We start from the raw sequence: 22,731 nt of genomic DNA on the forward strand, positions 1-22,731 counted from the left end.
CACCAGTACCCCCGGGTTTACTGGTGAGTCCGGTCTTTTGGCCGGACCGGACATGCGGCGCGGGCGTGTCCCGGCTGGCCACAGTAGAGACACTCACCAGCTCGGATCCGGCGCCATCTCTCCTCCTCGGTGAGGCGTGTCCTTCCCAGCTGCATGGGTTCAGCCGGAGGCGGCGGTGATGCGTCAGAGGGATCGGGGAACGAGCGTGGCACCGGGTGAAGCGGCCGAGGACCCCTGTCCCTGTGGCCGGCCCGAATCTGTTGGTCGAGCCTGCTGACGAAAGAGACTAGGGACCGCAGGTCACTAGGCAGCGCACATCGGGCGACTTCAGTCCTCAGCGAGCTGTTCAACGCCTTGAGGAAGACCCCCCGCAGCGCTCTCTCTTCCCACCGGGCGTCCTTGGCGGCGATCCAGAAATCCACCGAGAAGTCCGCCACACTTCTGGCACCTTGACGAAGGGAGAGGAGTCTCTCAGCTCCCTCCTCTTCGTGCTCGGGAGGATCAAAAACAGAGCGAAAGTGAGTTAAAAACTCCTCGCAGGTGAGTTGATCGATGGGATTGTTTGTGTGGAAAGCCTCAGCCCAGTCTAATGCCCGCCCTCGTAGCCTGGTGAAAATGTATCTAATACGACTAATGTCAGAACTGAAGGTGTGACATTTCTGTGCAAACATCATCTCACACTGAAGGATGAAACCTCGGGTCTTACGGAGTTCCCCTGTGAAAGGCTCCGGATCCGTCGCATGAGAGTCGGGGCAGAGGCGTGGGTCCTGCGAGGCGGCGGTGGCCGCGGCCGGTGGCACAGCAGGGCGCGGGGCTGAGGAAATAGAGTCATTTAACGGGAGAAGACGAGCCAGGCTGTCTGTTAAGGATCTCACCTGCTCGCCGAGTGTCCTATTTTGCTCTAGGAGGGCAGCTAGTGCTTGACCATGTTGTCCCAGAAGATTCCCGTGGTGAGCCAGAGCACGCTGCATGGCAGGTTGGTCCATCTCCGAGCCTTCTGAGTTCTGCATGGTCAGATCGTTCTGTTTAGGTGTACGAACACCCTGAGACCAGAGGAAGGCGAACTCAAAGTGAAGGCTACAGGGATCACACAGGGCACAGGCAGGCAGAAACAAAAAGGGTTTATTAACTAAGGGTGTCCACAAAAACGGGAAAACAAAAGGCGAGAGCACAAAAACCACTCTGTACAGTTCAACTAAGGGTGTCCACAAAAACGGGAGCAACACAAAGCGAGAGCAAAAACACGCTCTGAAGAATCTGAGCTCCAACTCCTCTCACAACCGAGGCTGGGCTGAGGGCTATCCACAGGGCGAGACGCTCCTAAAACAAAAAGCAAAGCACAGGTCAGCGGACCGAGAAAGACACAGGGGATCAGAAGACTGGCAGAGGAACACACAATACCACGGAGGTAAGCAGACGATCTGACGACCACTGGAGAGAAGAGCCGGGGTTAAATGCATCCGTTGATTGGAAGGTGATGAGATGCAGGTGTGTGAGAGGAGGCGGGGAGGCGGGGCTGCCGAAACAGGTGCAGCCACTTAACACGGACCTGGACAGACAAGGGAGGACAGACAAGACCACAAGGGGGCAAGGAAACAGGGAAAACACAGGGAAAAAAAAAGGGAAGACAGAGCCCTGCCTGACAAAATCAAGGCAGGACTTTGTATCTTCAGTACAGGCCTCTGCAGTTGAGCCTGAGGTCATCTCTATTTAGGTCCATCACACGTTTACATTCTCTGCTATGTGCTTTTATACCCCAAATTCAACCTGAAAATATATACAAATGATCGATGCATGCGTGTGCATGTTTTAATGTATGGAAAATGTTCAGCCATGAAAATTATTAAATCTAATGGATTTTAAACTCTGGACTTCACTAAAATGTTGAATGCCGGACTTTTTCTTGTAATGGTGTATTTTTACATGTTGTTATTGCTTCGTTAAATGTAATTTGTGGTAGTTTGTTCATCCGTGTGTACAGGTGTTTGAGTCTCCGGTTTAGCCGGTAGGGGGCAGTAATGAGCCAGACATTTGAGTGTCGAGCTTGAATTGAAGCGCAACAACCACCAAGTAAGTAAAATACTTCCGGTATTAGAAATATGGCGGCTCAGACCGGCTTGTCGGCATCAGCCCTTGTGAGCTGTCGTGATGTCCCTGTTTCACGCCCGGTGGCTCTGTCCGCGGAGGCCGCCCCGTTCACCCCGCTCGGGACGGACAGCTGGCGGCTCGGCTCACCGTCGGACGCCGAGAAACATTTTTCCCGCTGCGCCGCACGGCTCAGAGCCCTGCGAGCAGACTCGAGTCAGCTCAGAGAGGAGCTCAACCTGCTGTTTGACCAGCTCCTGTCCGAGAACTACAACAAAACCTTCGAGCCCAACATCAGCATCCGGCCAGAGGTACCAAACAGTCGTTGTGGTCCCGGGAAAGTTCCGGGTCGAATCCGGGGTCGGATGCTGAAAAACTGATTCATGCCTTTTGATTCTAGCTGACTCGACCCAGCTGTTATTATCACTATTATTATCGTTAGTGTGTGTGTGGGTCTGGATCCCGGCCCGGGTTGTTGTCATTATTATTATGTGTGAGTGAGAAGAGGGGTTTTTTTTTGTGGATTGATTGAGGTCTTTTCTGATCCTCTCAGCCATCGTCCTGCACCTCCTGCTATCAGTGTCTTGTAGGGCTGAGAGTTGACATCAAAAAGTTCCTGTTGTGTCCTCGCTACGTCAACTAACACGTGACATCTGGGATTATTTTGTTTTGCTGTCGTGACAGACTTTTTTGGTTGCTGAGCTTCTTATTTTCCATTTCAGGATGTGTGCAGTCTGCTGAAACATGCCAGCTCTCTTGTGCCACTGAGTCAAGAACATTTAGTCATCAAGCTCTGCCAGCTAGTCCACCATCTACTCAATCAGCTAAAGGTAACAACGGGCCGTTAGTAACGGTCAAGCTTATCATATAACACATTCACCCCTGTACTGGCATCTTACTGTCTGTTCTCCCTGTTGTTTCAGGTAATAATGGATGAGTACACATTGGATGTTTTGGTGAAATACACCACCAACGCGCTGAAAGAGTGCAGTACGTGGACACACTCAGATGTCCTCCTGGCACTCTCCACAATAGTGTATGGCAATGGACCTCAGTGCCACCAGGTAGATATTTCCGCAAGCTTTTTGAATGTGTATTGTGGTATATGAAAACAGTTGAATATTTACATTGAGATTTTTCTTATTCTCAGCTCCTCAGTGACTTGCTGGGTGAAGACGGCGTCCTGATGCTGTATAGTTCTCCATCTCAGTCAAATATGGAGTTACGCCGTGTTGCTCTTACCTGTATGGCCAACATCTGTCTCAGGTAGGTTTAACAGGAGAAATGTATGTTCAAAAACCGCCATATCTTGGCTTTCACATGCTCTTATTTTCATATTTTCCTGTAATGCAGTGCAGCACTGACCTCAACATTAGTGGTTTCTACTTCCAGGTTCAAGAATTGTGTCCATAGGTCACAAACTGCAGGGTTTCAGTGGATGTTCGTCAGCTCCAAATCAATGATAATGTTGTAATGACTGGATGTGTAAATATGCAGCTGTTGTAATGGTTTCTGTGGTTGGGCGGCTTGTTTTCCTGCAGGATTCCCGGTCAGCCGCCTTTGGATGATCAGTACAGAAGTCTATCTTTCAGCGTCTTCCTGAAAACACTGCAGTCACCCAAACCTCCCAACACAGATGAGCTCTTCTACTGCATGGTGAGAATAACCGGCGTGTTGTAATGAAGATTTAAATGGGGGAGAACTACATTTGATCAGCTTTGACCCATGCTTGCCCTTGTGTCCTCTGTGCAGGTGATCCAGGCAGCACTGAAGGGGCTTCAGTGTTGTCTCTCAGGTGGGAAGTGGAAATTTGGTGGAGGGGAGGAGCTCGGGTCTATTCTGGCCTCACTTAAGGTACAAAATTTGTATATTTGCAGAATTTTCTGTTGCTTCATTGTTTTTGGTCCTTGCAGAATGGTTTCATGAAAGTTTGTATTGTACGTGTTTTCTGCAGAGGCTCATGTTTCAGGGAACTCCAGGCGTGAGTGTCGAGTGGCCGACTGTGCTTTACCCGGCACCTCTTCCTCAGTATGAGGGTCTCTCTGCACCAAAACCTGCTGAACCACCAAAACCCTCTCAACCACCAAAGGATTCTGCTGTGCCAGGCAAAACCTCAGGGGTAAGACGAGTCTTCAATCTTAGTGGTACCACTTCAAAATCAGAGATGGAGCACAACTTTTCAGTTGAAATGTACCATCTGTCTCCTCAGAATAAAAAGAGGAAATCCAGAGGGAAGGGGAAGAAGACAAGCACCGAGGAGAGCAGAGCAGATGATGGGGAGGAAGACGATAGAGAGGCAGTGCCTGCGCTTCAGAAGGGAGGAGGAAGAAGAGAGGGCAGCGGAGATGAGGGAGAGTCTGAACCCGCTGTCCTGTCTCTCTACCCCTCCTGGAGAAAAAGCAGTTCTGACTCAGAGTTTTCCGACTCAGAAGGCAACGCACAGAGCAAATTAAGGTTGAGAAAAATCCTGTTGAAATTGAAACAAGCATGCGTGTTGAAGGTTTTTTCCTGTGCACACAAGCTTGAGGTGTCTTGAAAAAGCACTCATGCGTTACATTTACTCCCAACCTTTTCTCTGTCAGGCTTTACCACGGTCGTGTGCGTCAGGGAGCACTGCACTGTCTGCTGGCGCTGGTGAAAGGTGTGGAGAAGAGGACCCTGTACGGGTACTGGTCCTCCTTCATCCCTGACTCTCCGACTGGGGGACTGCCGCCTCTCACTCTCCTCACAATCATACTGAAGGACCCTTCACCAAAGGTACCACATACCCTCTATTCTGTTACAGTTCTCCTCAACATGTATGGCTGTAGCATCGGTCTCGTCTCTCGCCCTCCAGGTGCGTACGTGCGCGCTTCAGGTGCTGTCGGCCATGCTGGATGGCTCCCGTCAGTTCCTGGCCGTGGCTGAAGACACGGCGTCTCCTCGGACATCTTACACCCCCCTCTCCTTCTCGCTGGCCACTGCGATCAGAGAGCTCCATCGCGCTCTCAGTCTGGCTCTGCTGGCTGAGACCTCCCCTCAGACACTCACACAGGTCATAAAGGTACGAGAACGCTCACTCGATCAACACAGTTTTGACTGGGTCAAATTTCATGGCATCTAATAATTATTAAAACACAACTCCAATTCCTCTCTGTTAGTGTCTGGCCTACCTGGTGGCGAATGCTCCCTACCACCGCCTCAGACCTGGTCTGCTCAGCCCGCTCTGGAAGCAGATGCGTCCTTATGTGCGCCACAGAGGTTTGTATTCTTTTGGTGCACTGCGTGAGGATTTAAGAGAACAGACTGAAACATGCCTCTTTCAATACAACTGCTCTCTGTCTTTAGATGCGAACGTTCGCGTGTCAGTCCTGACACTTTATGGGGCTCTGGTGACGACTCAGGCTCCTCTCCCTGAGGTGCAGCTCCTCCTCCGACAGCCGGAGGGCAGCAGCAGCGCTGGCTCGTTCACGCCACAGGACTCGGCTCTCAGCTGGAGACAAAGAGACGGAGTGTCCTCACCCTCCCAGCGGAGCTCCTGCACACATTCCCCCCGCGTTCCCCGCACACCGGCGGAGGAGGACCGTTCCTCGCTGTGGCTGCTGCAGCTTTGTGTGTCGCTGGTGACTCAGCCCAGAGAGGACCAATCAGACAGCGAGGGGGCAGGGACAGGAGGAGGCACAGCTTTAGAGCCCTCCCCTGTCCGACTGGAAGCTCTCCAGGTGAGAGAGGATGGTTGAGGCAGACAAAAGAGACATTTCTGAAGGGTTTTTTTTTTTTTTTTTGAGCGTGTCCTGTGTGTTTCAGGTCATGTCCCACCTCGTCCGGGGGTACTTCTCTCTCGCCCAATCATCCCTGTGTGAGATTGGGCAGGTGAGCGCTCGCTGCCTTGGGGAGACAGACCCCTCCATACAACTGCATGGAGCGAAGGTAACAGCTACAGTCCCTCTTACTCAATCTGTAAGTGACGTCTCCGCTTCCAGAGTTCAAGCTTCAGCGATGCAGATGGTGTCAGTGTGCATTTTGAATCTGTACTGCACGATGTGATAATGCATAAGAAGTGTTTAGAAATGATATAAGCAGCAATAACAAGGTCGTGATCTGTGCACTGATATCTGTGTCATCTCCTTTTTTTCAGTTATTAGAGGAGTTGGGGAAAGGGATAATCCAGCAGTACAGAGCAGAGAACAACGTGCCCGAGAGCTCGAGGGTCCCCATGAGCCAAGTAAGTACAAACTGTCTTTTTAATGTGTGTACAGAACTCAGGGCAGACCAGGCTCAAGTGGTGAAGACATTTTTTTAATCTCCTGTTTGTTCCTTTTATTGCTTTAGATGTTTTGTCTCAGTGCCAGTGGAGAGACACTAGTAGTTTTTTCTTCTCATTTCTTAAACTGCCCATATGGCAAATTCTTGAAAACGCTAGTAAATATTTCAGCTGTGCCATTACAAAGTTCTAAAGGCCAAGTTTTAAGTCCAGTTAACATTGAAATATGAATGTGCGCATTATAGGCGGTGCAGTTTTGGTCAGAAGTCTTGAGCGGTCCTCTGAACGGAGCGCTGCAGAACGAACAACATCCCACGCTGCAGACGAGCGCCTGCGACACGCTCTCCTCCATCCTGCCGCAGGCCTTCGCTCAGCTGCCTGTGAGTTCTCCTTCCATTGGCCCGTTTCTACTCGACTAATGCAAACCCTCATGGAGCTGTACGTGTGACGTGCGATGTTGTTTCTCAGGACAAGACCCAGCTGATGTGCATCACCGTGCTGCTGGGGCTGACCTACAGCGAAAACTATTTGGTGAAGATCGCAGCCGTCAGGGCTTTGGGAGTCTACATACTGTTCCCCTGTCTGAGAGAGGTAGGGACCTCTGAGCTCCATGTTTCTGACCCACGTGGATCTCTGATCCTCTTCAGGTCGTGGTTTTTATTCTCTCCCTCTTTTCAGGATGTGATGTTTGTGGCAGACACAGCGAACACCACCCTCGCCGCCCTGGATGATCGATATCCAAATGTCCGTGCCAAGGCTGCCTGGTCCCTGGGAAACCTCACCGACACACTTATTTTTAATATGTAAGAAAACATGAACATGCTTCTGATATTTTCATCGTTTATCTCACAAAATAAAGACTAAAGGCCGAACTTTCAAGAAAAGGTTTTAAGGCAAAGGAAATATTTTTTCGCTAACTGATTTGTATTAATAATACAATCTAGTGTTCAGGGTGTATCGTCTGTTATCACAGATTTTATTTGATTTATTTTTATTTATCTCCTGTCTCTTCATCAGGGAGAGTGTAGGTGTGGACTTCCAAGAAGAGCTGTCAGACATGCTGCTCCTCAGGATGCTGCAGGCAGCCACCAAAGCATCGGGCGACAAAGACAGAGTGAGAGCAGTCGCACTTTGACTCCTAAGATCAAGACTCAAACATTCAGATCTTGTGGTTCTGCTATGAAGCAATTTCAAAATGGATCTGTTTGTCACATGTTTAAAAGGATCTTCTCCTTTTGATTGGCTCTCTTTCTCTGAACTTCCTGCCCTCCACCCTCTCCAGGTGAAGTCTAACGCGATGCGAGCGCTCGGAAATCTGCTTCATTTCCTCCGTCAGAGTCAGCTGACCCGGTCTGCCTTCCAGCGTCCTCTGGAAGACGCAGTCCGTGCTTTGGTTAAAACTGTCCAATCAGAAGCCACGATGAAGGTTCGATGGAATGCCTGCTACGCGTTGGGAAACGCTTTCAGAAACCCCGCCCTGCCGCTCGGTACGTGCTTCCTTTCAGGGCGCTCGATGGAATTAAAGCTCTGCAGTTCTCATGTCAAACTTATTTTTTCTTCCTTCCTCTCAGAATCAGCCCTGTGGTCTCAGGACGCCTTCTCCTCCCTCTGCCATGTTGTCACTTCCTGTAAGAACTTCAAGGTGCGGATTAAGTCTGCTGCAGCGCTGGCAGTTCCCAGCCAGCGCAGCTGCTACGGGGACGCGGAGCGGTTCAGCCGTGTGTGGCGGTCCCTGGCCACAGCGCTGGAGAACAGCGAAGACACAAACGACTTCTTAGAGTACCGCTACAGCGCCAGCCTGCGACACACGCTCTCGCAAGCTCTCCTGCACCTGCTCAGCGTCAGCCAGTTGCAGGACATGCCCGCCCTCAGGGCGTCGCTGGCCGGGGAGGAGGGGAGCGCCATCAAAGCGCATTTGATCAAATATCTCAGAGCGGAGGAAGGAGGAGGAGACGGGGAACAGAGAGAGAAAGACGCAGTGGGGGACAGTGTCACCCCTCAGCAGAGGGTTGGAGGTCTGCAGCAGACCCTGATCAGACTGAAGGGGCTGAAGGCTGAAGGGGAGGGACAGGAAGAGGAGGAGAGAGGGAAGGAGGTGGTGGTTCTTTTCCTGGAGGATTTGCTGAAGACCTGTGAAGAGAGTAAAGAGTAGACTGGTCTCTCAGGTCAGAGGACAAACGTCCAACCACAAACCGACTGGTGACTGAAGGCCAGGATCGTGTAATAAGGCACCGAGACTGTCTGGCTTTTTTTTTCTTACTTAACATTTCAAGACATGATGAAGCTCAGTGCCTTTATATGATTTTGTTTTTCAGTTGAATATATGTTAAAAAGAATCAGCAAATGATAGCATTTGTTTATTTATGTTTTACACAGCTTCCCAACTTTTTGGGACTCAGAGTTGTATCTACTTGCGCTCTTTTGTGGATTAAAGGTGCAGCCAGCGATTCTTGTCCAGTACACTTCTCCTCATGGTCTGCTAGCTGTCCGTTCTGTGTGTGCACTGAAAAGAAATCCGGTGTTCATACACAGCCCTGCCTGTTCTGTATCATGAGCACAGATTTGTCCAAAACAGATGCATTCAAGTTCACTCTGATAAGTCAGTGGATGTTTTTAACACAGCACCGTCAATCTCAGAGACCCAACTCTTCAGATAAGTTACTAGCCAGCATGAAAGGAGCCGAGCTAGCAAAGAAAACTGGTTTCAAGTGCGCCGTCATTTGCAAAACTGTGTCGCTCTGACGCTCCACTTGGAACTGATGCACGTCGATTCGTGCTGTTGCAGTACGGGTGCTTGGAGCGACCAAAAAGGACTTGCAGTTATTAAAGAAACTGAAGCAATGGAGCACTCTGACAACATTGAACATTGTTTTATTTGTCCTTTAAATACATTTGTCCTTTATGTAAGGTGGCTTCAGGAAGTATTCAGACCTCTTCTTGCACAGTATTGTGTTATAGATTTAATTTTAAGTGGATGAAATTGCTATTTATGCCCATCAACCTACAGTCAATAACCCAGTCAATAGCCACAAAGTGAAGACATCTTTTTTTGGAAATTTTTGCTAATTTACTTGAAATCAGAAACTGAAGTCTCTCATTTACATAAGTCTTCAGACCTTTAATTCAATGCTTTGTAGGAGCCACTTTGTCAGCAATAAAATCTTCAGGTCGTCTTGGATAAGTTTCTACAAGCTTTGCTACAGGATTTGGGAAGGTTATCCCATTCTTCTTGGCAGATCCTCCCGAGCTCCATCAGACTGGATAGGAAGCATCTGAACTGCCATCTTCAGGTCTCTGCACAGATATCACTTTGTCATGATGGGTTATTGAGCATAGATGGATGGGCGAATTTCATTTTATCCATTAAATTAAATACAGCACAAAGTGAAAAATGTCTGAATACTCTCTGAAGCCGCTGTATATTTGAAACCTATTTTCAATCCTCTCATATTTATTCCAATAATGTTACTAAACCATAATTCAGATAATGAAGTACACTACGTTGTCTGAGTGAACACAGCAGTGATGACACTGACTGGGCTGACTTCAGATGTTGAAAACAATAAATACTGTGATATACTACAGGCTGTTTTCAGACTTACTGAACACAACAAACAGTGCACATACAGCAGGTGTTGGTGTCAGAGAAGGCTTTTATCTGCTCTGTCTTGCAACATGCTGTTTTCCTGAAGTTGACCTTAAATTTTAAATGTCTGTAAGTAACAACTCAGAGGTCTTCAATGAATAGAAATAGAGTCGTGGTTGCTCTGATGAAAAAATACTCTGAATTCAAAAGAGAAAAGGAAACAACAGTAAAATGGCTACTGTTAGAGGGGGAAATCATTAATATGTTAAGTACCACTTTGATATTTTAGGTACATCTACATATTAAGGCGAACTATAATTCATGTTTTAACTCTCATCAAGACATTATGAGCATCGCTGTATTTATATTGAGGCACATTTAAACTTGAATCATGTGGCTTTCGCAACAGTTGCACAGGCCACAAGCACATGTCACACTCACGGTGTTGAAGACAGCCAGCAGGGGGCAGTGGTGTTCAGAGCGGAGGGGAAGAGGCGCTGGTGGATGATCCGGATGTTGATTAGTGATGTCTGGATCCGGACAAACCACGCTGCTGTAGGGATGGACGCCTTCGAGTTGTTTCGGAAACTCGGAACAGGAGCTAAATTTGACCTGAAGAGGTTTGGTCAAGACGCGGCTCGGTTTAAGGTAATCTTAAAAGCTGTAGCTGATGATACTCTGGATGAAAATGGGGTTTGTTAACGGCAGCACGGGCCATGGTTCAATATATTTTGGCTAACCACGATTGGTGCTAGCGAGAAGTGAACTGCAATATTTGTTTTCGGAATTTTTTTTAACCTTTCAGAGAGGTTGTGTGCCTCAGTATCTTACTTCATTAGGTGGGTGTTGGGACAATATGTCAGGCAAGTATATCTCAAACATATAGTGACAGTACTTCTGACTCATTTTGCAGGTTGCCAGGTCTGAGAGAGTGGACGCGTCCTCAGATCCTCTCTCTGCGATCGATTTCTTTGGCACAGGATCAACCAGTGGAGCCCAGAGCAGCTCCCAAGTGCTGGACGAAGAGGATGATGATGAAGAGGAATATGAGGTGGGAAGTGAAAGTGGAAATTCTGGTGCGGGAGGAAAAAGGAAGCAAAGGGATGTGGAGAAAGACTTGAGGACAAAAAAGAAAAAGACAAAAAGCAACCAGGTGGAGGTGGAAGGTAAAGGATGCGGCTGTTTGCTGCTTAAACAACTGATTAATGGCTGACCTTAGTCATTCCCAGATGTTTTGAAGTTTCCAGATATTTGCCTATGACTCATTCCTGTTGCTGTCTTCTGTCTGACTGAAGCTGGCGGCGGACCGCTGAAAGACACGGAGGGAAATGGCATCACCTGGACCTCCTCGCTGGACAGAAAGATCCAAAACCTGCCGAGTGATAGGAAGGAGAAATCCTCACTGAAGAGGCTGAAGCATCTTCATCAGGAAAAGGTAGTCCCAGAGATGCAACTCACAGCACAATAGAACAAATTGATAAATAAATTGTATGTGATTATCATGAATGTAAACATCATATTTGCTGCTGTAATGTTCCGTAAAGGCACCGCTGATTTCATCTGATCTTAGGTGAATCGTATTCGCTCTCAACACCGTATAAACGTGCACGGGTGCGATGTGCCCGACCCCGTGTGCACGTTTGAGGAGCTGCAGTCGGAGTATCGTCTCAACCCGCGTGTCCTCCAGAACCTCAGAGACGCAGGGCTGAACGCCCCGACGCCGGTGCAGATGCAGGCGATACCACTCATGATGCATGTGAGTGCAGACGCATGCGTTCATTGGTTGGTGACGGTGCACAGACGGCGATTTTGTGAGGATTTCAGTGTGTCTGGTTTCTCGTTCAGGGTCGGGAGGTGCTGGCCTGCGCTCCCACGGGATCAGGGAAGACTTTGGCGTTCTGCCTCCCGCTGCTCGCTCACCTGCAGCAGCCGGCCAACCTGGGCTTCAGAGCTGTGATCATCTCCCCGACCAGAGAGCTGGCCAGCCAGGTACACACACACGCGCACACACACACACAAAAAAAATGTCAATGCCGGTCCAATTTCACACAATAATCATCATATTTATTCTATCAAGGAGGGAAAGAGTGTTGTTTTGTTGTATTTAGACCTACAGAGAGCTGCTCCGCCTGTCAGAGGGAGTAGGATTTAGAGTTCACATCATAGACAAAGCCTCTCTGGCAGCCAAGAAATACGGACCACAGTCCAGCAAAAAATACGGTAAGAAACTGAAAAATGTTTTCACAGAAGAGGGGAGCGTGAGTTGCCTTTAGCTCACTGTTTGCTTCGTCCGTTTCTCTGTGCAGACATACTCGTCAGTACTCCGAACAGACTCATCTTCCTTCTCAAGCAGGATCCTCCAGCGCTCGACCTCAGCAGGTAACACTGAGTCTGTTCCTCTGAATTTCTCAAAGGTTCCTCATGAAGTTTACATTCACTCATCAAAGCTCATTGTGTGAATCCCCCGCCTGTGGAAAAGTGTTCTACAAACTGAGAGACTGATTGTTGTCTTTCTTCTGTTCAGGGTGGAGTGGCTGGTTGTCGATGAGTCCGATAAGCTGTTTGAAGGCGGTAAGACGGGATTCAGGGAGCAGCTCGCCACCGTCTTTCTGGCCTGCTCTGGTTCAAAGGTGCGCAGGGCTTTCTTCAGCGCCACCTGCACGTCAGATGTGGAGCAGTGGTGCCGCCTGAACCTCGACAACCTGGTGTCTGTCAACATCGGCCACAGGTAACGATCTATGTGTAGAAGTCCTTACTCTGCTGGATTTGTGTTGTCTTTCGCTCACCAGACACATGAATTTATCGTCATCATAGAAATACGGCAGTTGAGACGGTGGAGCAGGAGCTGCTGTTTGTTGGGACGGAGAACGGCAAACTGGTGGCCGTGAGGGACATCATCAAAAAAGTAAGGACACTCCAGAGAGGCTGCTGTTTATTCATTTTTTTTGATTGAACTCAGTCACAGTGGCTTTGCAGCTAAACTTTCACTATTGGAGGGGAAGTGTAAAAAAACAGGCTGTGTTTCTTTGTGTCAATTTCAGGGTTTCCTGCCTCCCATGCTGGTGTTTGTGCAGTCTATAGACCGAGCTCGGGAGCTTTTCCATGAGTTGGTGTATGAAGGCATCAATGTCGACGTGATCCACGCAGAGCGCACACAGCAGCAGGTCCACTCACACGCTTAATGCGCTGTTAGTATGCGTCCTTCCTGAGGTGCAGCCTTGTATTCATCCTCCTCCTCTGCGGCTTTTCCGTTTCAGAGGGACAACGTAGTGAACAGCTTTCGCTCGGGTAAGATTTGGGTATTGATCTGCACGGCTCTGCTCGCCAGAGGAATCGACTTCAAAGGAGTGAACCTCGTGCTCAACTACGACTTCCCCACCAGCTCTGTGGAATACATCCATCGAATTGGTTCGTTTTCATGTATTATCAGTCATTTCACAGTAAGATCACCTGTTAACTGATGAGGCAATAGACAAAAAAAAGGAATGTATGAACAAACCTGAAGATGCTTCTTTTTTTTTTTCATTTTATGCCATGATCCTGTGCAGTCTCACAGATTTCTCAACTGTTCCTCTTTGTCTGCTCATCGTTCGCTCATATCATCCTGTTTGCTGTTGTCAGGTCGAACTGGTAGAGCTGGACATCAGGGGAAGGCCATCACCTTCTTCACGGAAAATGACAAACCACTGCTGCGCAGGTAAACACGTACATGAGGTTTACTGAAAGTGTGAACTGACTTCTTTTGTAAATAAACGCGTACCGCTTGTTTCTGTGTGTATTACTCTGGAGAATTAGTATGTTTGTATGAAGGCCCAACTGCATTCGGTTCACTTAACCCAAAACATATTTCTGAAATCACAAAATCTGCATTGTTGTCCCAACATGCAGCTTGAGCCTGTTCAGATTCTGTGCTTGTTTGTTTTCTCTGAATATATTTCTCTTTTTAACAGCATCGCTAATGTCATAAAGCAAGCAGGCTGTCCGGTACCTGACTACATGGTTGGCTTCAAGAAGATCCACAGGTAAAGGAGATGTGTGAAGATAATGAAGCTCCATAATTTTGCTCTTTCGTTTCTTTCTAACTTGATCAGTTTCAGTTTTTGATCAGGTTGGATAAGTCTGCCTGTTATTTGTCTTGTGTTTAGCAAAGTGAGGCGTTCACTTGAGAAGAAACCTCCCAAAAGAAGCACCATTTGCACAACTCCTCGCTTCTTAATGAAGAAGAAAGGGAAACCAAATAGAGGACATAAAGGAGAGAAGCAGGAAGTGGAGGGAGAGCAGAAAGGAGAAAAGAAGACAGAAGGAGAAAAGAAGACAAAAGGAGCAGGACTGAAGAAAAGGAACAAAGGACAGAAAGAAGGAGGACCACAAAAACACACGACAGCGTCTCAGAAGACGGGATCGAAGTCCTCTGGAGCCAAGTTAAAGTAAGCAGTGCGTCCAGAATCTCCTGTGTGATTCATTCATTCATTGTCACAAGTTGAGGATGTTGATAAAGAAAATTTCTATAAATCTTTTTTTTTCATCTCTCTCCACCAGGAAAAAGGAGAAGAAAAATAAGCCACAAGAGGAATAGAGGGGAGTGGTCCGAGCAGACTGATGTGATGGATATTTTTTTTTTTTTTACATCTTGCTGTCTGAGTTACTAATTTTCACAACTGTGCTTTGTATTATCAGAGTATAAATAAATTGTTATATATATATATTTGTTGTTATTTGTGTTTATTTCTGTTACATTCGCTCACCTGCTGTGACAGACAGAATATTTTGCCCTTCTATCTCCAGCACAAGGAAGATTTATATTTATTTACATTTTCTTTCTTCTGTTTAATGCTATTCATTATAATATAGACAATTTATTTAAAGATTATGATGGATCAATCTTTTAAAGGCCAGAAACCTTTGAGGCAGTCTGAAGTAAAGTCACTGGTAGGAGGTTAGCTACCTTTGGCAAGGTATTTTCCTGAAAGAAGGAAACAAACAAAAACCCCAAAATGACATATTGTGTGTATATACAGCAACATATCTAACAAATAACGACAAACTTTCACAGCCTTCTACATTGAACATTACTGCATGTAGTGTTTATTTAAATTGTTAATAGACAAAGTCTTACAACCCATTTCTAGCCAAAAATAACTAGTTCATCTTAAAACAAAAGAAAATATTGTGTGTGCTTTACTCTCAGCAGGATATTTTTAAATACATTTTTTACATTTTAAATTTTTAAATAGTACAAATGTGCTCCAACACTGCAGCTCTCCTCCACTTCACTTGGTCTTCTGCAAGATCTTTGTCAGAGCGCGTCTTTCTTCGTCCGGGACGATCTTTGTCCACAGCTTCAGAAAGTCTTTGTGGAGGGCGAGTTGGTGGAGCATGATATGTCCGTGGTGCCTGTGAAGAGTCAAACATCTAATTTAGGACAATGTCCAAAAAATATAATTCAGATTTTAAAAACACTCAGCTAAGAACAAACAACCAACACCCGCAAATCACAACACTGCGCGAAGTCACACACTGCTTTTCTCACTAACTTCCTAGAACTTGATAACCCACCTCACTCCTGGTGCACCATCCACACACATTTTAGCCACAGCAGTCAGGAAGCGCTCAGTGAGGCTCCGTCCTGCTGTCAGGATGTGAGCCGCTCCATGGCTGTCAGCCAGCAGGTGGAGGTGTCGTGCTGTGCTCCCTCTTATTGCGACGCAGAGGTGGCTGAGGAGGCACAAAGACAGAGGAATATGAGGCAAACAGATCAAGTGACTGCGTCTCATGTCAGTTGATTTCGCTTCACTTCAGTGCTTCTGCTGATAAAATGAACTCTCTTGTCTTACCTCAGGACTTGCAGTCTGGATGCTGCAGTCAGGTGCTGTCCTCTTGCCTGGAAAACCACAAAAAAAAATCTCTGGTCAGCTTCATTTCATTCAAAACATTGTAAGCATGGCCACTTAAAAAACTATAAGAAACACATGAATGTAAGCTGAAGTCCACAGCTTGTACTAATATTATTCAGGATGGCTATAGATGAACGTACCTGCTCCACTGACTGACTGTGCAGGACGCAGGACCGTCCCGGCTCGAGTTCTTCTTCTTTTTGGTGGAGGAACTGTCGGAGGTGTTGGGACCAGAGGCTTCACCGCAGCAGGAGGGATGAAGTCGAGCTGGAATCGCTGCAGCCTTTCAATCACAGCCTCGACTCGATCTTGAACCGATTGGAGCCTGCATCCATCTGCGACCTCCTTTTCTGTTGAGATTAAACACAAAAGAGGTGTCACCTAAATTTCTGCTCGAGTTAAAACTTACAGACAGGTGTTGAATTTGTAATGAAGAAACTTTCTGACATGTGTGTCTGAATAATTGGGCCCTAAAGTCTAAAGGTTTGAGCAGAAAATCAGCATGCTGCATTAATCAGACGAGCAAAAACAAAACTAGAGGAAACAGCAGGGCTGCCCTCAAAATGAAAGACGTCCCCGTCCAACAGCTGGTCTTCAGAGGAACTTACCTGCTGTAGTGACTTTGCCGGAGAGCACAGGCAGACGAGATACTCCTCTCCTGGCAGGTGGAACTGCTGGAGGAGGTGGAGGAGCGGGTTTGTGTGATTCAAACACCTCACAGCTTCCAATCAGAGGAATCTCCCTCAGCTCTCTCGGTGTCTCATCATCGACAGGGCTGATGAAAGCGGATCTGGTGGAAGCTGCTACTCTCTCGTCTCTGTCTGCCGGCTGAGCGTCCCGACCACAAGGATGAACCTCGTCCCAGATGGAGTCCTCCTCCTCCTTCAAACTCTCAGGACTCCTCTGGTTCTTTTCAGTGTCCTCCAGGTTCAAAGGAGGCACACTGAAGAGAGGGCCGAGCCTCTTTCTTATCAGAGGGGATTTGTTGCTTCTCCTCGGAAAAGGTGGTGGTTGAGGTGAAGGCAGGGCGACGGACTGAACGGAGAGCTTCAGTCTCCTCAGAACAGCCTCCTCTCGGGCTTTCTCCGCAGCGCACAGCCTTTCTGCATGTTGAATCAACGCAGCCCTCTCAGCCATCTGACTGGCCAGGATCCTGGACTCACGGGTGAAGCCATCAGGGTTCTCCTGCTTACACTGGCTCCCAATTTGCTGTGGAAATAAAGCACAAAAAATCATGGAGTATCTCATAATACCAAACACTTTTCTAACATTTTTAGAGTAATCAACTGCTCTGTGTGCATCTGTGAAAGACCTTCAGCCATGAACAGAAATAAGGTCAGAGATGAGTAGAGTTGGTAACTTACATCGCCACATATCCTGCTGGTGCACCTCCAAAACTGTTGGAAGAAAGTTTTTCGATCATCCATGACTTCAAGAAAAACGTAGCTAAATTGCCCACAAATGGAATCAACCGTTGTTACTCGCTTTCTCTCATCACTCTGAACACTGACTGAGCGACAGGTTCTTATAAGGCCTGCTGTTAGAACACTGATGTTCTCCGGAATGTGACATCACAACGGCAACATTCTCTTCCATTCCGTGTGTGTATGTGTGTGTGCTATTTTAATTATATATATAATATTTTCATTATCTGTGTTATAATTTATCTGTAAAAGTGGTTCAAATTGAGGAACAGGGATAAATCCTGATCCAGTCTACAAGATACCTGTGGAGAAATTCCTGTGTACTTTCTTCATTTGAAATAGCTGAAAATGTTTTTCCTTTGAGAAAGTGAAACAGCATCAAACTGTGTTTGTCGGGTGGATCATATTGATTTCTGTTTCTGCTACTAGCAGCAGAAAAAGTATTTTTCTTCCCCAATTCCAGCATCAGTCGTCAGTCATCACAAAGTCAAAATCAAACACGTCGAAATAAGAGAAGTGTTTCAATCCCCAAGATGAGATCAGTGACCACTTATCTGTTCTTCACTCTGCATCCCTCCACAGTTCATCATCCAGCATCTCATCCCTTCACACTGATCAACACACATATGCTGAAAAGTGCCCAGGATTATTGTTATAAGCAAAGTTATGAGCCTGAAAGGTTGGACCGTATTGAAATTACAGTCAGATGATGAATTTCATGAATAAAGTACCGATTTTAATGCAATAATACTTTAATAATACCTGTGTTGAGGAAGAAAGAAGAAATAGAAGAAGAAGAAGAAATAAGCGGAAATTTCAGCTGTATTAAAATACAGTCACTGACAGCAAACAAAAGCTCAGACAAACCTCCACAGATACACGACATCAGGGTCATTGTGCTATGTCATGTGCTATATTACTGGTAAATGGAGGTAAAATGATGCAAACGGTCAAACTCAAATTCATTCAAACATCCAGCAAAAAACATTTTTGTTTCTCTTCCTGAGAGGACACAATCGATTAACAATAAACGTCAAACCATACTTCACATGAAAGAATGATGTCCACCCAACAAATTTACTGTTGACTCCTGTTTGAGTAACTTTTGCTCAAACCTGCAATCACCAGCTGAGACTAATTATTTTTACGACTAATTATTTTTACCTGTTCTTGCTTAAATAGGTACACCTTTCGAAGGAACCAATGGGATTGGTTATTGGGCTGAATTTTAGGTAAATCTGTATGAACACATCTAAACTATTCAGCTGGATGGATTGATAATGCAGCCATAAAAAAATACTATCTTTGCATATTTCACTCAGTAAATATCAACATGCAACTTCAATGAAGAGCTGGAACAAGCTGATAAATAAGAATGCAGCGATTCATTCATTCGTTTTCAACTATTAAATGAATCGCCAGCTATTTTGATAATGGATTAATTGGTATGAGCTCGGTTTTGTGTGAATATTTTCGGGTTTCTTTACTTCTCTATGACAGCTAACTGCATATATTTGGATTGTGAACAAAGCGACCGTCGAGGATGTCAAAACGCGACAGGAACAACACGTGATAGGAACTCATTACAGGTGTCCTCGTCATGTATTTGTTACATCTGTCAGGTGTATTTCTTTGCTTTGATATTACCGTGTTTCTGCTCTTTTGAACAGGTTCCTTTTGTGCAATTGCTTCCCATTTTCTGCACCTTTGTCAATGTCTATCTAATGGTTCAACTTGGATCAGACACATGGATCCGCTGTGCAGTGTGGATGGCAGTCGGCATGAGAACAATATGAAACATTTGGCCAGCGTGCATAAATCTCATGATAGGGTTTGTTTCACGAATTCAGAAAGTTAAAAAAGGATCACAGTCACAACCTCTGACCTCTATTTTGTTCTTGTTTTCTGTCAAACTGAATGTCTCGGAAAATTTTCAATAATAGAAATATTGCAGTGAACCACACTTATATACATAAATCACAGCGACAGTGACATTGACCATTATTACTGTGTTTTCACAGGTGTGTGAGATTTCACAAAGCATACTTTAGACTTTAGACTGCTTCTTTATCGACCCCAATTTGGGAAATAGTTTTGTTGCAGCAGCAAACATACAGACAACACACAAAATGTATACAAGAGCTGTTTAAAAAGTAACAAAAAAGTAGCAAAAAAATGTAACAGCTGTGAATTTAACTCAACAAGATATATAGTTATATGGTGTGTATTGTAAAGTATAATATACATTATATAATATTATAATAATATAATAAAAATACAATATAACTAAGACTATAAACAGAAATTTACAGCAAAAAAATGTGTGCAGTTTCGGATGATAAATAAATGTTTACAATAAGCAGTATGTGCAGTATTGCAGTATACTATACAACAGCGTTCATTAAGCATTTCTTTTATAATCAGGACTCTGTATGAGTGCCAAAAGACAACATTTAGATCATATCATGGAGGTAAATGCTGTAAATATATACACTTCTTGCAATGTGTGATTAATTAGTTTGTAATTAATATTCCACACTCGGTAGGAGTTATTACAGAGTCCAAGTTACCTGTATCTCCTTTATCAGTAACAAGGTAATATTACTCACCATTACCTCTCATTTATGAAGTTTTACTGGTTCATATTTTCATATTATATCACTGATAGGAAGGATTTTTTGTTGTTATTTTCGTTGAGCTCCCCAACTGCCTCTATGTTGCCAAAACCCTCAATGTATTTGTATCACTTTCTATTATCACATAAAATGAAACAACTTTTTGTGATATGCACATGAAATAAACATGACATTTTTAGTTTTGGATAAGCAAGACTTCCTTTCTACTTAATACGTACATAGATACCTAGAAAATGATGATTGTCTGCTCTCACTCTCATTGGACACATTACGTCCCAGTACTGGCTGGGTTCAAACGTATGTCTTACCTATCGCGATACTTCTGCTGTGAGATCTCGCCCATGCATTATACTGCAGGAAACCCCGTTACATCTTCCTTTCTCAACATGGCACCGAAGGTGAAGAAGGAAGGTTTGTCAATCTAATAATTTTGTATGAATAATTCGTACGATTTACAGAAATAGCACCTCTGAGGTTCAGCAGATGTACCCGAAATGTAAAGATAAGCAGGCAGTGGTATATATAACCTCAAAGCATCGATGTGAACTTTGTAAATACATAGATCACGCAGACTGTCCCCGGCATGTATGCTGGAACGTGATGCTAAGCTAATATTAGCATGGTAGCGTTGATGGAAGTTGACCTAAACGCTGTCTAATTAAAGCTTTCATTCTGCCCCGATGTCTTCCTACGTAGTTTAATATGGACACGGCTATTTCATGTTAAGTCTTAGTAGCCGTAGTAATGGTGTAATGTTTGTCGATTAGCTGTTGTGTGATAGCGCTAGCATTGGTGCAGTTCAACGGTGTATGAAACGTATCATTAGCTAACTTCCACGTGAAAGTCAGCAAGTCGCTGTTGTATTACAAGAAAACTAAATAGAATTGCGAAAACTTAAGTCAGTTGTGGAAAATATTGGTCCGGTAACGACAAATCTGGTATGCGTTTGGCATCTTGAATCTTCGTGTACGTGTGTGTCTCAGTAAGGAGTGTAACGATACGTTTCGGCCTGATTATTATCAAGGCAACAAGTGGAGTGTGACCATATGTATGGACACCCTTGACTGAATTCATTTTAAAGCCGTCTTTTGTTGGGGAAATCTACAGTGATGCAGTTAAATTACTCCATCGATGTCATCTGTGGCTTCATACAGACGTGAAGATTGGTTGTCAGTGTAAATGGAGCTGTCACAGATGACGTTTAAAAAGAGGCCATTACAAGCATCGGTCAGCTATAAGCACAATGTAAGGACTAATTTCAGTGGATTACACTGTCAAACATTTGTGGAGAGAGTTGACGGTGCTGTTTTCTTACGTTTCTTCAAACCGTGTTTTTTGCCTTTTGATTATGAAGCATTACCAGACAGAGGAGGAGCATGAACAACGAACCATCAGTCTAACAAATGGTCTCTCTTTCTCTGTTAGCTGTCCCTGCCAAGACTGAGGCCAAGTCAAAGGCTCTGAAGGCCAAAAAGGCTGTGCTCAAGGGCGTACACAGCCAGAGGAAGAAGAAAATCAGGACTTCTCCCACCTTCCGTCGCCCCAAAACCCTTCGTCTCCGCAGGCAGCCCAAGTATCCTCGCAAGAGTGCTCCTCGCAGGAACAAGTGAGTTACAGCGACGGCATGCTGCTGCAAACTGCAGGTTTAAGCCTGGTGCACATGATGGTTATAGCGATCAAAGTATGAAAGCGCATGATTCCAGCTTTACAAACTACTGATGCACCTAAACAAAACTTTTTTAACATGTTTTTTTAGTGAAGAACATTAAACAAGTGCATGTATGGAGGGAAGTGTGTGTGCTTTGGCTTAGTTTTTTTTCTTCTTCAATAGGTTGGACCACTATGCCATCATCAAGTTCCCCTTGACGACAGAGTCCGCCATGAAGAAGATCGAGGACAACAACACCCTTGTGTTCATCGTGGATGTCAAGGCAAACAAACACCAGATCAAACACGCAGTCAAGAAGCTGTACGACATCGACGTCGCCAAAGTCAACACTCTGATCAGGTAGAAGTCTTGATCCGGACTGAGCTGAGTGCCAGTTTCATCTTGTCCTGTTTGGAAATGAATTGCTGGAGTGATTAGTGCACTACTTTGTTCACACTTTTAATGGGACGTTCTTGATTGAAGGTTGAACAGTGATCAGTGGCAGGTTGGCTCCCTGTAACTTGTAATCAGGTCTATGTTTGTATAACTGCTTCATTGCAGAACTGAACGCCTTTCCAGACATTTCATGTGGTGTTACGATCATGTCAAGTCTCCCATTGTTGATATGAACATCATAAATTTTCTTTAGGACCTTCCTCTCATTGATTGTGTCTGTTGTGTTCCTATGTTCAGGCCTGATGGTGAGAAGAAGGCGTACGTTCGTCTCGCACCAGATTATGATGCGTTAGATGTTGCAAACAAGGTGAGTTTTAGTCATTTAACAGTAGTTTTTTTTTCCTGAAAGCTCGTTCATAATATAATGGTTGTATTCTCTCTGAGAAGTTATCAATCCTGTGCAAGTGATGTAAACTTTTATTTGATCTGAATGTTTGTGATGCATTCAAAGGAACCACTGATGCCAGACATTGCAGACACAGGTGTTTTCACTCTGTTAACGATCATTGTCTAATTCGTGTCCTCCTCTTCTTCACAGATTGGCATCATCTAAACTGCGGCAGAAGAGACTTGTGGAAGAATAAAATATTTGTATAAACTAAAACTGATTCTGTGTCCTTGTGTTTGTGAGTTGTCTTCACGCATGGATACAGTCAGTAAATTAGGAATTAAGCATGATAATAAGAAGGGGGGGGGGGGTTCCCAGCAGCTAACAGATATGTGCGAACAATCATACAGAACGAGTCCTGCTAATAAGAT

At 45.4% G+C, this 22,731-nt stretch overlaps 3 protein-coding genes across 4 annotated transcripts; all 3 read left to right on the forward strand.

The window, feature by feature from the left end:
• The first annotated feature begins 2,099 nt into the window (after nucleotides 1-2,099).
• Nucleotides 2,100-9,182, forward strand: heatr6 (HEAT repeat containing 6). The gene is made up of 20 exons (XM_076750537.1): nucleotides 2,100-2,396; nucleotides 2,808-2,915; nucleotides 3,009-3,149; nucleotides 3,236-3,351; nucleotides 3,627-3,741; nucleotides 3,838-3,939; nucleotides 4,040-4,204; nucleotides 4,295-4,539; nucleotides 4,668-4,842; nucleotides 4,922-5,128; nucleotides 5,226-5,325; nucleotides 5,413-5,786; nucleotides 5,872-5,994; nucleotides 6,203-6,289; nucleotides 6,574-6,708; nucleotides 6,797-6,919; nucleotides 7,007-7,131; nucleotides 7,346-7,442; nucleotides 7,611-7,815; nucleotides 7,900-9,182. The coding sequence occupies exons 1-20, from the start codon at nucleotides 2,100-2,102 to the stop codon at nucleotides 8,478-8,480; spliced, it is 3,621 nt and encodes a 1,206-aa protein (XP_076606652.1). The 3' UTR covers nucleotides 8,481-9,182.
• A 1,244-nt stretch (nucleotides 9,183-10,426) lies between these two features.
• On the forward strand, nucleotides 10,427-14,617 carry ddx52 (DEAD (Asp-Glu-Ala-Asp) box polypeptide 52). Of its 2 annotated transcripts, XM_076750568.1 has the most exons (16): nucleotides 10,443-10,562; nucleotides 10,828-11,080; nucleotides 11,210-11,349; nucleotides 11,485-11,670; nucleotides 11,760-11,903; nucleotides 12,023-12,134; nucleotides 12,221-12,293; nucleotides 12,439-12,642; nucleotides 12,729-12,819; nucleotides 12,956-13,078; nucleotides 13,172-13,322; nucleotides 13,536-13,611; nucleotides 13,865-13,936; nucleotides 14,060-14,177; nucleotides 14,214-14,341; nucleotides 14,454-14,593. In XM_076750568.1, the coding sequence occupies exons 1-16, from the start codon at nucleotides 10,476-10,478 to the stop codon at nucleotides 14,488-14,490; spliced, it is 1,995 nt and encodes a 664-aa protein (XP_076606683.1). In that variant the 5' UTR covers nucleotides 10,443-10,475; the 3' UTR covers nucleotides 14,491-14,593. The 2 variants fall into 2 exon arrangements, with proteins under 2 accessions (XP_076606682.1, XP_076606683.1); XM_076750567.1 differs by having other exon boundaries at nucleotides 10,427-10,562; nucleotides 14,060-14,341; nucleotides 14,454-14,617.
• Nucleotides 14,618-20,207: 5,590 nt separating this feature from the next.
• rpl23a (ribosomal protein L23a) lies at nucleotides 20,208-22,576 on the forward strand. Its single transcript, XM_076750128.1, has 5 exons — nucleotides 20,208-20,279; nucleotides 21,294-21,474; nucleotides 21,700-21,876; nucleotides 22,210-22,279; nucleotides 22,511-22,576. The coding sequence occupies exons 1-5, from the start codon at nucleotides 20,210-20,212 to the stop codon at nucleotides 22,523-22,525; spliced, it is 513 nt and encodes a 170-aa protein (XP_076606243.1). The 5' UTR covers nucleotides 20,208-20,209; the 3' UTR covers nucleotides 22,526-22,576.
• Nucleotides 22,577-22,731: the final 155 nt, after the last annotated feature.

Source organism: Chaetodon auriga, chromosome 15 (genome assembly GCF_051107435.1).
Source record: "Chaetodon auriga isolate fChaAug3 chromosome 15, fChaAug3.hap1, whole genome shotgun sequence".
NCBI classification, from domain to species: Eukaryota; Metazoa; Chordata; class Actinopteri; order Chaetodontiformes; family Chaetodontidae; genus Chaetodon; species Chaetodon auriga.

What these genes read in the sequence shown, in the direction of transcription:
- heatr6 (XM_076750537.1), top strand. Translation starts at nt 2,100, where the DNA reads ATGGCGGCTCAGACCGGCTTGTCGGCATCAGCCCTTGTGAGCTGTCGT. An exon ending in AGGCCTTCGCTCAGCTGCCT is followed by an intron (nt 6,709 to 6,796) that starts GTGAGTTCTCCT and finishes GTTGTTTCTCAG; the next exon opens with GACAAGACCCAGCTGATGTG. An exon ending in GACACACTTATTTTTAATAT is followed by an intron (nt 7,132 to 7,345) that starts GTAAGAAAACAT and finishes TCTCTTCATCAG; the next exon opens with GGAGAGTGTAGGTGTGGACT.
- ddx52 (XM_076750567.1), top strand. Translation starts at nt 10,428, where the DNA reads ATGTTGATTAGTGATGTCTGGATCCGGACAAACCACGCTGCTGTAGGG. An exon ending in AGCATCTTCATCAGGAAAAG is followed by an intron (nt 11,350 to 11,484) that starts GTAGTCCCAGAG and finishes ATCTGATCTTAG; the next exon opens with GTGAATCGTATTCGCTCTCA. An exon ending in TCCTCTGGAGCCAAGTTAAA is followed by an intron (nt 14,342 to 14,453) that starts GTAAGCAGTGCG and finishes TCTCTCCACCAG; the next exon opens with GAAAAAGGAGAAGAAAAATA.
- rpl23a (XM_076750128.1), top strand. Translation starts at nt 20,210, where the DNA reads ATGCATTATACTGCAGGAAACCCCGTTACATCTTCCTTTCTCAACATG. An exon ending in ACCGAAGGTGAAGAAGGAAG is followed by an intron (nt 20,280 to 21,293) that starts GTTTGTCAATCT and finishes TTTCTCTGTTAG; the next exon opens with CTGTCCCTGCCAAGACTGAG. An exon ending in AGTGCTCCTCGCAGGAACAA is followed by an intron (nt 21,475 to 21,699) that starts GTGAGTTACAGC and finishes CTTCTTCAATAG; the next exon opens with GTTGGACCACTATGCCATCA.